Source organism: Pleurodeles waltl, chromosome 8 (genome assembly GCF_031143425.1).
Source record: "Pleurodeles waltl isolate 20211129_DDA chromosome 8, aPleWal1.hap1.20221129, whole genome shotgun sequence".
In the NCBI taxonomy this organism is placed as follows: Eukaryota; Metazoa; Chordata; class Amphibia; order Caudata; family Salamandridae; genus Pleurodeles; species Pleurodeles waltl.
The window spans coordinates 602452083-602466169 of record NC_090447.1 but is presented as its reverse complement, the minus strand read 5'-3'; the positions used below and the strand labels follow the sequence as shown (position 1 = coordinate 602466169).

General features: G+C 43.5%; 1 protein-coding gene across 2 annotated transcripts in view; it reads right to left on the bottom strand.

Moving 5' to 3' along the window:
• Positions 1-14087, bottom strand: part of GRTP1 (growth hormone regulated TBC protein 1) — a 626114-nt gene that overhangs the window by 120590 nt on the left and 491437 nt on the right. For both annotated transcript variants that reach the window (XM_069204672.1, XM_069204671.1), the window contains exon 6: positions 3830-4002. In XM_069204672.1, coding sequence (XP_069060773.1) covers positions 3830-4002 — 173 coding nt within the window. The remainder of the gene's footprint in view (positions 1-3829; positions 4003-14087) is intronic.

The window sequence follows — 14087 nt, the reverse complement described above, 5'->3', positions numbered from 1 at the left end:
AGTATTAGGGACGGACCTGCAGGGTTCTGTAAGAATGAGGCTCAGGAGACCCCAAAGTGACTCTGTACTGTCACCTCCACAGTTTACCCCTGTGGAAGGAACTTAAGTCAGCCTAAGCTCCAGTGGTGCAATCAGGCACCAAGAAGGCGCAAGGTGCTACAAACATTCTAACCACATTCGGGATCCCTAGGACAAAAAACATGGGAGTGCTAGAAGTGAACTGACAGAGGAGCCAGTAGCAATGACTAAGTACTCACCATGACAACTAGTAGTGGCCATCTATTTTGGGTGGTGGGTTTGTGCCTTGCCATAGAAAAATCCTGAGTCACAAGATTTGCCAAGTTGTGAGCAATGCAACTCCACAGCCACATTGGAGTGGTGTAGCCTGCACTCCCCTGTGACAACCTGCCACCACTGGACACACAAGACGTTCAAACCTCAGTCATGATGGAGCACGGCCCCTGCCTCCTCGGCTCAGTGAACCATGCGCCGCTCACCACACAGAGTTGCATTCCACACTGACATGTCACAAACAGGCACTGCCTGCCATAAAAAAAATAAACATAACAGAAAACAAAGGTACTGTGCATCCTGAGAAGAACCCGGAAGTAGGGAAAGGAGCCCATGCAGCATGAGAATGTAACTGTTTGTATGGATCCTCAGCCAGGTTGATAGTCACCACCAGACTTTCCTCATTTCGCACCCCCAAATGGAAGAAACCCTGAGTGCGAATAAAGTAAAAACACTTCTTTTCAAAAGATTAAACATTGGCTGTACATTGATTTATTGATCTGTGCGGGATGTATGGTTAACCTATGAGTCTCTTATCCCCTCAGGAACCCTTCACTGCTTGACTTTGCTACCCTCAGGGTCAAGTGTTAAAGGAATCAGGGATCTACTTTATGCTCAGTTCGGAGTTTGTTTAAGTCCCAGACCCCAGTAGTAAATAAATCGGATTGATACTATCTGAGCCCAGTAAGTCCTGAAAATGTTGCAAAACAGACAAAGTGGGGTGCAGTGGACCTTCCCACCAATGTATCCTCAGTACCACTGCACCTGCTGAACTGATAGCTATGGCTCTGTGTAGCAGGCCATCTCATTCACCATTTCTTAAAAAATATATATTGAACTTTTCAATATATTGAGGCCCCCCCTCCCCTGAGCCAGCTCTCCAAGGCTCATGGCTGCTGTCTCTGCCTCTCTCTCTACCCTGTTAAGAAACAAAATGAGCCTACACATGTTGCCCCTCTACTTCTTTCAGGCGCCATTGCTCGAAGGCCTCAGGGGCCTAGGTGTTGGGACCTTCAGCCCATCGGTAATCACCCCTCAGCCTCCTCCCTCTAGACTCAGTTTAACAGTATTGAAGTCCAGGAATACACTTCCAGGCCCTCTGTATTTACAAGCACTGGCAGACTATTTCTCCTCCTCACTTTGTGGCCTCATTCCATGCAGAGGCATTCGCTCCACCTTGCTTCCTCATGGAGGACCAGTCATAGTTTTAAGACCTCTGCCTTTAACAGAAGAAATAAAGTACCAAGATGCTTGCCAGTATCAACAAGCATTGATAAATGCATTAGGTTTCGCCTATGTGATTTTTACATATTTCTTGGTACGTTTTAAGTTGGTGAGCAGTTGTGCAATATAAGTTAAAGAAACTCCATAAAATTGAGGATAACATTAAGAAGGTCTCTAAACTGCGTGGGAAAGAGACAGCAATAAAGCATGAGGACAGACAGCACGTACCTTAAACTAGTAGAATTGAGCATAGTTGGTTGGCAGAATGGTATTCACTGAGACAGGAATGGGGGTCAACTGTGAAACATGGGAAGAAACATGAAAGCAAATGCCGTACTTTTGAGAGAACTTAGCTGAACCTATGCACTGCAGCAACTTTGTGAGGACACAGTAGTGTGTGCTGGGACAAAGCTACAAGTACTGAAAGATGGGGAAACTTCCTTGTAGTGCAGAAATAAATAATGCAGGGCGCACTAGGCACAACAACTACCACACAATATCAATGCCAAGAAAAGTCGGGCACAGTTATTTTCCAGAAGCTGGTATGGTACTTGTGCAGAAATACGGCAAATGTGCACATCTCTGCAGGCAATACGGAAACTGGATGTTAAAAGGCCTTTGAGTTAAACAGTGGGCAGCATGGTGAGGGCTGGAAGACAGCCATCTACAGAGCAATGAATTCGTACTAACCTTATGGTGAAAAATGTGAAGAGATCCCAGGTGGTGGAAATGCTTTCAATCGTAGATCTGGAGGGATATACGAGGCGGTGTCGGGTTGGAAATGTGGTCTGGATACATTCTACCTATGCAAAACGTGGCTAATCAGGCGTGCCTTGGGGAACACTTGCCACAGCCAAATGGGTTGTGCAAAATGGCATCTGCTGACTTCAAGCCTGCCCTGCTAGAAGTACTCATTGGCCACACCTCCATAGTCAACTAGGGCGTGACCCACAATGTGCAGAACACATGCGTAAAAAGTAAAATACTACCATCTGGTAAACGGTTTTGTCATGAAATGATGCCACACATACAAAGTCACGCCCCTCAGAAAGCCATGCCATTTGTAAAGAGCTGAAGCCTGCTATTTGTAAAGATCTGAAGCACTTTTCAAGCCAAGTCTGCACCAAACCTTGGTTAATGTGTTTAATGTACTAAATCACTCAGCCGAAGAGCGCAAGTGTAAAAAAAAGAGTGGTGTCTCAGTGCGCATGAACCTACTGTATAACCAATCAGCAGTAAGCTGAAGGAAAACATGCAGAAATATTGAAACAATACTATTACAAAATATGGCGCATAATTTGGCTTATTTTGCCGCATAATTTACTCAACCCTGCTGCATAATTTGGCACTCTTCTGCTACATAATTGCAGTGGCCCTGCCCAGAAAGCAGCAGCAACCTACAGGATGCCTTAATGAGCATAATCCTTTTATTCACCTATGAGAGTGTGGCGGCAGCAATGTTGCAGTGAGACCTTTTAGAAGACTATTTCATAGTAAAAAATGGCCACAGATGCAGATATGAAAGGCTTATAGCATCCATGGTCCATGTTTGACCAGTCCTCTGGCGCTGTCCTTGTCTACTGTGGGCCAAGAAGGATGGGACAGGCCAGCTGAGGAAAACAGGAGGAAACTCTTTCTTTCCCAGCTGTATAAAGAACAGGTTACTTTCAGTCGTGGCCCGCTGCGCTCACAAGGTGTGGGGCGGTACGCAGGGGGTTGGGAGTTGTAGGGGGTAAAATGTAATAAAATAAAAAAAATAAAAAACGTACCTGATCCGCCGCCGCGCCACTCCTCTTTCTGCCGTCGCTGCAGGCACAGGCTCCCTCTGCCTGCCCTGCAGTCAATCCTGATGCTGCTCAGAGCTGCGTCAGGATTGGCTGGGAGGACCCAGACAGGGCGCTCCAGGCAGACTGGGAGCCTGTGCCTGCTCTCTCCAGCCCGGCAACACATTGCCATGCTGGAGAGAGCACCCTGCGCATGTGTGTTTGGCCGGCCCGAGCCGGCCGGCCAAACACCAATACGCTCTGAGAGGAGTGCACAGTGCACTCCCCTCACTGCTCATCACCCCCAATGTCCCGCCCCTTTCACAATGAAAAAATAATAAACACAGTTTAATATTTCATTGTGAAAGGGTTTGCAGCTTCTGCTGCTGGCGAGTGGGGCGGGGGGCGCGGTGCTCCTCCACCCTAACGGAGCTGCCACTGGTTACTTTGTGAAAGACCAGCTGTATCAGTCAAATAGGGTGATTAGCATGGCTAAAGCATGTTGCAGGAGTCCGAGAAAAATAAAACCCATTTCCATACCATTGCCTTACCTCGACTGGAAGGACATCGATAAACAAGCAGATGAACCAGCGGGAAACAACTAGCGTCCACATTACGCCATGACGCTCCATCAGCTCGGCCACTGCTGGTATCTTCATCTTCACAAGCTGCCCCAAGACCTCCTGGTCTGTTTTCAGGCCCATCATTTCTGGGCTGTAGTAATCTGTGAAAAAACATGCAAACTTTGAAAAACTTCTTACCACAGATATGTTCAGGGAAAAATCTATTAGCAAATCATTTGCAAACATGGGTCGCACAATAATTCCACCTATTTAGTTACTTATCCAAGTTAAAGAACATGTTATACTTCATTTTAGTTCATGCCCTAAACATTTTTTCTCTCTTTCTGGTTACAAAACTTTGCATGCATGCAATCTGTGTGCACCACCACAGCAGTTCCCATAGGTTAACATCTCTGTCCAACCAGGTGATGTAAAAAATGTTGCAGTGGGTTAGAATAGCGAATAAAATACTTAAGCTAATGAAGCAAATTACATTTCAGGTTTCTTTAGTAGGTTTTACTGAATAAACTAGTGACGACTGTGTTCAAAAGGTCACTAATCAATGTGCCTGCAAAACAAAATAACCAGCAGACATTTTTCACATGAGCAGAAACCCTCTGACGCTGGAAGATAGCCATTAAATGTCAGTGACCATTGACTTTAAATAAGTATATACTGTATGTCCCCTGCATCTGAACTGTCACTGTTTGGCACTTAAAAGGGAGGGGGCCATGTCCCTTCAGCAATAGAGTATGTGCCCATCCTCAAGTGCCTTCATAGTCTACTTACTGCTCCTGCCCTTTTCTCTCCCTCTATTAGAGTTATGGTTCTGGATCAAATGCAACAAATCATAATGTGTTTGTTCTATTCCATAATTTCCTTTGTTAGGTGCAGTTACGCCAGTTGTGCTGTAACAAGTGATATTTATGATGCCATGTGTGACGTCAGACATAGTGCAAGGAGATGGCCAACGACAGTGTTCTTTTGCGTTAAAGCCATATCCATAACTCAATTCCTGTGTTTTCATCTCAATTTCAATCAATTCAAAATTTTTGTTATTTGGCATAAGCCTTAAAATTATAAAAACAATAAAATGTACAAGTTCATTTAAAACGATACTATTACATATTACATTAACATACAAAGTTCTTAGATCATTCTAATTCTTATTAACCAACTCTAGTTACATAATTCATTAGATTAAAATTGAAGTTCTTACAATTTCTGAAAGTGCAGCATACCAACTAGATCATCCCACATACAGTTCTGATTAGACTCTGGTCCTTACGATCTCATAAAGTGCAATTTCCAATTTAGAGTGTTCTGCGTTTTATTTCATGCCTTGTTATAGCGTGGCAAGATTTTCTAGAGTACCATCAACCAATGCAATTTTAGGATAATCGATTATAAGCTTTGGAGCTCTTCTTTCCTTTTACTTTCTCCATACTTCAAGTTCTTACAGTTTCATAAAGTGGAACATGCCAGCCAATTTATCCCTTATATAGTTTGGAAAGGGCTCCATTCCTTACTTTCTCATAAAGTGCTATTTTCAATATAAAGTGCTCTACATTTTATTTCTTGCCTTCTCCTAACGTGGCAAATTTTTCTAAAATACCATCAACCAATGTAATATATTAATAATAATCAATTATAATATTTAAAACTCTACATTCCGCATTATTCTCTACCTTCTATCAACCCCTGTAAGTGTGGATATTTCCCTTTCTAAGTCATTTAAAAAAAGGCCCAGTGCACAGGTTACATTTACAAATCTCATATCAATAAGTAACCTAAGCGTTTGGTCCCGATTAGTAATATTATATTCCTTAAAAATAGGTTTTAAAAACTTCTTGCGTGCTCCTAGGAACCATTGACAATCCACAAGTAAGTGTTGCATGGTATATTTCTGTTGTAAGCCACATGTACATAGGCCCTGGCTATCCTTAAGAAATGCTTTTGCTTTGGGATCCATATGGCCCGGGTTCAGCCCAACTCAGAACTGTAACACTAAATTTCTTAATCCTGGATTAGGTAGAGCCTCTATATACGGAAAATTTTCTGGATTCCTCCATACAACTACCATAGCCTGAGTTGATATTTTACTTTCTAAATACTTCAGGTCTAATTCTCTTGCTCTTTCCCTCACTATTATTCTTAGATTATGTTTTGAGATTTGCGCACCACACCATTGGTTACCGGGTAAACCTAAGAGGACGCAGATCTTTTTGAGCCGTCCTCTCACGTGTGATACCCAAAGTAACTCACTTATTGTTATTTCTTTTTTTACACAATCTCGCGATCTTACATAACCCTTCATCTGTTATACTTAACCAGAACTTCAGTACTTTACGCAAATACTTTCTTCTGTTTACCAATTTAGCTTCCCAGATAAAGTTAAAACTTCCACCCCATATTGAAATTGGGGGCGTACCACAGCATTAAAGGCACAGATAACCAGCTGGAGAGAAGGGCCTCCATATTTACTATTGAACTGTTTTAATCCCCAGACTGAAGATAAGGCTTTATTTTTTAGGGTTTCAGTGTGAGCTTTCCATCTTATATGTGAGTCGAACCATGTACCCAGATATTTATACTCTTACCTTCTCTATTTTTTCTCTCCCTAGATTGTAGTAAAATGCGCTTTTCTCTTTCCCCATAGACATTATTTTCGTTTTCTCAATATTTACGACCAATTTTTTCCTTTGACAGTAGGCACAGAACACCTCTAATTTTCTTTGTAGCCCTAACTCTGTCATATCCATTATCACAAAATCATCAGCATATAATAGGTAGGAAACATGCACCCCATCCATTTTTGGGCTTAGACCATTAACCTTCTGTAACAACCTGGGCAGATCTGACAGGAATAATGAAAATAATATTGGGGCAAACACACAACCTTGACTGAGACCATTTTTTATGGGGATCCTTTTTGAAAGTGAGCCACTCATCTCTAAAATTACTTGGGCCCAATTTTGTGAATGCAGGCCCTGGAGAAAAAATAATATTTCCAAATCAATCCCAAACTGTTTTAGCATATCCCATAGCAATTTCCTGTCTACCAAATCAAATGCAGCACGAAAATCAACGAAACAGCAAAATAAACTTCCTCGCATTTCAACTGATTTTTTTGCTAAGGCCCACAGACTGAAGCAGTGGTCAATTGTCGAATGCCCTTCCTTGAAACCACCTTGCTCTACTGGTATCAAATCTTTATCATCTGCCCATTCTTTGATTAACCCCAGCAATAACTTTGTGAATACCTTTTTCCCTACGTCTAATAAACTTATCAGCCGATAATTTTTTTCGTTGAGTTGGATCCTCCTTTTTGTAAATCGGTCTTATCATGGCACCCTTCCAATTCTCTGGAAACCAGCCATAATCAAGGATTTTACAAAACATAACATAGGAAAAGTTTGTCTACCAATCAATATCCTTTTTTATTATTATTGCTGGGAGACTGTCTGGGCCTGCTGCTTTAGTTAATTTCAATGCTGCAATAGTTTATTTTATTTTCTGTGGGACAAAAAATAATCTCATCTTCTCACCAAGCTTCCTAGGAATACCATAACCTTCTTTGTCATCGGTACCTTTATATATAGAAGACAAATATTTATACCAGTTCCTACCCTTTTCTGCTCCCTTACCCACTGCCAATTTTTATTAACATATTCTTGTTTCCTCTGTCTTAGCAGCATTTTATAATCCTGTTTTGCTTGACGAAGCTTCTCTTATTTAACAACGGAGGGTCTTTTCTTATGATCCCTTAGTAATCTTCGCATCATTTGCTTTCTACACCTACATTCCCTATTAAACCATATTTTACTATTATTCATCTTATATAGTTCTCCCTTCCTCTTTCCCTCTTGAGGTATTTTTTATTTACTTTTTAGGCAATTGACCATTAACGCAATACCCTTATTATAGCCTTTGAATATATCTTTTGGATCTTCTTCCATATTAAGGATGGGATAGTTTACAATCAAATTATTAAGTACTTATAGACTGCTATCTGTTAGTCGGGTCGTTATCCTATGGGGACTCTCAACTAGCGCTATCAATGCCTTTTCTCTTTCTTTTGGGGTTTTATCGGCTGAACGTATTGTTAATTGGAGCGGCCAATGATCACTGCCCTCTGTATGCCCAACCTCAAAGTTTTGCACTTCTCCAAAGAACCAGGTGTTTACAAAAGCATGGCCAATAGGGCATTCCTTATCACCTGTTCGAAAGGTCTTTTTAGCCGGACGGTCGTTCTTCATACGCCCATTTAGGCAAAACATGCCTAAGGATCCTAATGCTCTTACTAAGGACAAATCACGGGCGGAACATTCTACGTTAGGAAAGATACTTCTAGGGATTTGTGCTGCTGCCAGTAGCTCCTTATATAAATTGTCACTGCTATTAGGATTGAGTTTATGATTAAAGTCTCCCAACATTAAAGTCAAATAGCCAGCATTACCAGTGCATAATAGTTCCAGATCTTCCTGAAACAGCCCTCGCTGTATATTGTAATCAAACACATTCCCTGGTTGTATATAAACATTGAGTATCAAAAGCTGTTTAGCACCTCCTATTGTATTGTAGAGCTCTACCTGGCCTGCCAATAGCGAACACCATTTAGTTTTTATTTCTGTGAACTTATTCGCTATTCTGATAGAGGCTAGGGTTATTAGTCCCCCTGATGGGCGTCCTAACCCTTGCCGAATTGCTCCCCTAAAAAGCCCCATGAAACCATCTACTGGTTCATCGCACAGCCAAGTTTCCTGGAAACACATTACATCATACTCTTCAAACTCTCCTTTAAAACCGCTCTTGTTTTAAATGTTTATTATAGCCTCCCAGGTTCCAGGATAAAATCAAATGGCTGTGCGCGGGGCTTAATTCCTAGTCCACGTCACTCAATTCACCCCTACCATACTCATCACGGGGATTTACAAAGGGTTCAAAACAATTCCTTCTTTGTGGGTCGTTATATTCTGAGACTACGGTTACACTTAAACTGCCATTGTTTCCATTCACGCGCCTACTGCGATTTTTACTATATGGCAGATTACACTGGACTTGATTTGGGAGCATACCTGCATGGCACCTAAGGGCACGCCTATCTAATGTCACGTCCTCTGTCGCGTTTCCCTGCACTACTCTTACACCCTCTTTCATCAGCTCCGCCTCTGCTTGTAATATCAATCGCCTGATGTAGTCAGAATAAAAAAGTGCTTTAGTCACCTCTTCCCCCTCCAGGCTTAATATAAATCCTATTTGTTTTATATCATCTGACTCGATCTCACATAGGCTTCGGCACAAGGTCATAACTTCTAAAAGACAGGAGCGATTTAACGGTTTTAACTTCGTTAGGCGTTTCCTCCCAATTTCTCTTTTCCAAGGCACCAAATATATCCACCTTCCTTTAATCCCACCAAAACTTTCCTGCTCTTTCTTATTCTAAGGGCCTTTAGATGAAAATAATCCCGCTCTTCACTGGGCAAGTTGTGTTAGCTACTTCTCTGCATCCCCTCCTTCTTACTGATCTCTTAATAATATACTCTCCCCACAAACCACTGATTAGCTTTCTTTCTTTTATTTCTTCTACTACTTCCATTTCCACTTCCACTCCTTGCCTACCCTTCTTACTTTCCCCTCGCCAACTAACTTCTTTATTGGGTATACTAGGCACTTTTTGTAGCATGGCCCCTTGCTTTGCGGTTACAGCTTCCCGACCTTGATCGCGGCTTGGCCTGACCAGGCCTGGCCTTGAGAAGTTGTCCTGATCTACCTGCACTAACTTCCCTTCTCTCCTTTTTGCTGTCTTGCACCCAGCATTAACTTGCTTACTTTGCTTCCTATATTTCAGTTGATAGGGTAGACTATACAGACCATTACCCTTTCTCCTCCATCTAAGATTCCTCTTTATCACTAGGATTGGCTGTTTGGAAACATATACTGAAGGGTCATTTAATGTCTGTAATGTCTGCAATATGGCTGTTTCCCCTCCTTCTTTATTATGTTCGGGGGTATCAAGGGTATCTTTTCCTTGATCCCTCTTTTCCAAAATAGGTCGTACTAAAGCAGGCATACTACTATTAATCCATTTCAACTCCTCAGTAATCCCTTGTAATTGATTTTGGTGGGGTTTTCCCAAACTATTATTTGCCGTCAGTACCTCCAGTATCGCTTGCAGAGTCTTTTGCATTAGGATCATTACATCTAATAGTGACTCAGCGGGTACGGCGGTGGTATCTAATGCAAATACAGACTGTCTGCCCAAGGGTGAATACGGCAAAAATACACCCAATGTATTCCCCTCTCCGACAGACCCCCCCCCCCCCCACCTCTTATGTGATCCTCCCTCTCATCAATTCTCTCAGAACCGATGCTGGTGCTGGGCGGGGGACCCTCTTCTTGTCTTACACTATCCATAGCTAGTGGTGGGGGGCATGGTGACGAGGACTGCCTGGGTTCCAGTGAGACCTTACGCCCATCTGCCTTCTCAAACCCCTCCCCCAGGAACAGGTCCTCTATCTGCAATGAGTCTGAAACTTGAAAGTTATTTCTCATAAGACAGCCTATTTCACTCTGGTTGGAGTCAAACATGTTATTACCCTCTGACGCCTGTGACATATGATGCATCTTTTTAAAGTACTTCCTAACAAACTCTCTAATTGTTACCCCCAGAGGGGTCCCTGAGGATTTTTCGCCACTGTCCCCATTGTCTCTAGGATGGTCCTCCTGGTCCAACAACTGGAGAATATTTCCTCCGTTGCCTCCAGTACCTTCTTCACTATTTCCATATGATGCCTCCGAATGCTGGTGTTCCCCCAATGATTCCTTTGATTTAAAACCGGACTTTGGTCCCTTCTTTACGCCACGTACTCTGGTTTTGCTCACCGGCATTCTGAGCACTAAGTACTATACTCTGTATCCAGTTATTAGTAAATAAATACATTTCCACAATAGACCACAATGTTCCGAACTGCAGTAACATGAGGTTCCACTTCCGCTTCCACTCCCCTGCAACAACTTCAGCAGCTCATAAAGATCGTGAGATCTGTCGAGCGGAGGAATAGGAGGGTGAGACAAAAGGGTGAGTGAAGAAGAGTCTGGCAGCTTTCCTTGAGCACAAGCCACACCAGCCTCACGCTGACCGCCTCCGCACGGGGGGCAGCTTACACCAAATGCATGCGCACTTATACACTCCCCCACTCTCACTCCCACTCTCTCTCTCTGTGAGCTGCCAACACTATAATGCCGGACTAAAACGTACAACCGGTACGAATTGTTAATGCAGAACCTGATTCTGGGCCTAGACCAGGGTGAGGAAAAGGCTGTTGCGGAGGCGAGGGCTATCGGAAAGGTGGTAAAGGCAATTGAATCACACCCTATCTCAACTGGCCGGTGCAGCCGTTTCAGGGGGTACCTCCTACCGCGGTTCTACTTGACTGCTGCGCCCTGCGACCTAAGACCGCGCTTCACTTCTGGGTGTTAAGGTGCAAAGCGGTACTTCTCTGGAGTTTTGTATTTTTTGAATTTTATTTTCTGGCGGTGTCTTTGGCTCCCCTCTCCTCGGCGGGGGCGCTCCCTCCTCTCCCCGCAGCAGAGGAGAGATTAGCGCTGAAAGATGTTGCTGAATGCTCCGGGCGGGGTGCTCCGGTCCGAATGGAGGACACGGCGGCTACTGCAGAGAGCTGCGCCTCGGCTCCGGAGCTTGGTGCCTGGGAGGTCCTGCTCAGCTGCTGCCGGCGGGGTCTGCTCCTGGGCATGGGGGCTGGATCTCCTCGTCGGGAGGTCTCCGGGTGCCTCGAAGGGGGGCTCCGGTCCTCCGGACCTCGAGCTGTGATGCGGGCTCACCTCTCTCCGCGGCAACCACTCCCCAAGTTCTGCAATGCGGCACGTCACATTCAGGTTCTGAATTTAGCCGTTTGTGTTTTCATCTGAATTTCAAGTTTTTTCTTTTCATTCACACACACAATTTCCAACCCTGGCATCATATGCCGAACAGCGGTGTGCAGCAGGAGATGGGTGCAGGGCGGTCACCCCCCTTGTGCATAGCTTTCAGCCCTGTATAGCAGGGGTTGGCTGTCCCCATTCCATTATGGGGGCCCAAGCTGCTATGCATTGTTTCATTTGTTTTTTAATTGTTTTAATGGAACCTGTTTTTTAAAGCTTTTTTGTTTTCAGTCAAACATTTTTTTTGGTTTGTCTTACAATTTACTTTTTTAAAGGTCTTCTTTTTCAACTGTTGTACTTCAAACCAGGATTAAACTTTTTTAAAGCAACATTGTTGTAAACCATTTGCTGTCGTTGGCTTTCAAAGAAACATATGTGGTGCTACTTTAAGTGTCCAGTCATTAATGTTGACATGACAATTTGGTTTTCTTTGTACAAGAGGTGATCTATATGCATTTCCTTCAATATATGGCAAACCTACTCAGCCACTGATGTAACAACTCGTTTGTCTGTAGAATTTCCGATGGATTACCTTCACCTTCTTTCTACTGACTCTTGTGCTCCATCTCTACATGTGAATACTAGTCTGAATGTAAAGCATGTTTTTGCTTTATCATGCCAGTGTTTCACGTCGAGGTTAGGCCAGGGTGCCCTATCTGGTCAGATAATGTTCATGTTAACTCTTTGTTTCTTCTCTTGGATGAGTGAATATATTTTGGGGCGATGTGGCTCTCTGGATGTGTTTTTAGGGCTTTAGAAGTTGAAGGAATTTCAACAATACCTTTTCTGCCGCAGCCAACAGTGGAGGATGTGTGCTGCATCGTACTCCCTTTTCAGTCTGGGTCCGACTAATTTGGAAGTCCTCCTTATTGTGGAAAAGGAAATGGATGTGCTAAAAATGTTCTGCTCAGCACAGAGAGGAACTCAAAATGGCATCTAACAAAGGGTGGTCACTTTTCTTCTAGAGGCAAGTGTGGCGTGTGTAACCAATGAGCAGCAGTGGCTCCTCCGGAATAGCGGAGGAGCATCACCCAGCTGGCTCAGAGCCGGCAGCTGAAAAATAAAATTATATTTAAATATTGTTTTATTTTTCAACTGCTAGCTGAGCCAGTGTGTGCAGGGAGGGGCTCGCCAGGCCATGGGAGGGGGAAGGAGGGGTAGCATAGTGGTGTGCACTTAAGTGCGCAAATCAGTTTGGCCCACCATTCTAGGCCGGCCAAACAGACATGCGAAGTAAGGTTTCTCCAACCCAGCTGTAATGCACAGCTGGTTTGGAGAAGCAGCTCAAACTCCCTGTGCCTGAGAGAGCAGTAAACCAGCCTGCTCAGGCCAATCCCCGCACTGCTCTCAAGCATGGTAATAGCATGAGAGTAGCACGGGGATGGCACAGAGAATCTCTGATGCTGTCCCAGGGACTGCTGGGACCAGGAAGCAGAGGAGCGTGAAGCGGCCGACTGCACCAGCTAAGTGGTTTTTTTAAAATTATTAAATCCCCACCCTGTCCTCCCCCGGGCCCACTCCACCACTCTTATTTTTGTAGCAGCCACCACTGCCAATCAGATTCTGCTCTTCTATTTGGTGTTCAAGAATCCTCCACAGTTTCTCCAAAAGGAGTAATGCTATGGTATTACAAGTCTATTTTCACAACTGTAGAGGCGATACTTCCTTTCCGAGGAAGGCACCCAAAGTAAATATTGAGAACCAAATACATTTTTAAAAAGTTGTGTGTGGCGTGAAAACAAATTGTGAGATACTTTTTGCAGGTAGGGATTTCCTAAGTGCAACTCCAAAGCCACAACTGTAGTCGTACACTTCAACTTTTCAATGGTTTATGCCTTGTTGGTTTTGCGGTAACAGGATACAAAACCGCAATTCCAGGGCGTGCCAGATCCATCCATGCTTATTTTCCAAGAACTGCAGATTCGCATTAACTACAGAAGAGAATATATTTCTAGACATTCAAATAGTCCTTTTCTTTCCACCACAGTTCACTATACTCCTTGGCATAGGAGAGCTCTGCAACAAAGGAAACCACTTAGTATTTTTTTGTATTGCTATTATTATTGGGGAAGCCAAACTTTTTGCCTCTTTGCAATGGTTTCTGGAAAACAAACAGGAAAGGGTAAATTCAGAGGAACATGGAGAGTATGCAAATGAAAAACTGGAAGATGTTAAGACTGATGATTCAAGATCACCATCAGAATCCATGTAATTGGAATCCAATCCACTGCAATTTGTTCGCCATTCCACTGGTGAAAAAATGTATTCTTGAAGTATGTTATGTGCACTTTGAGCAACAAGA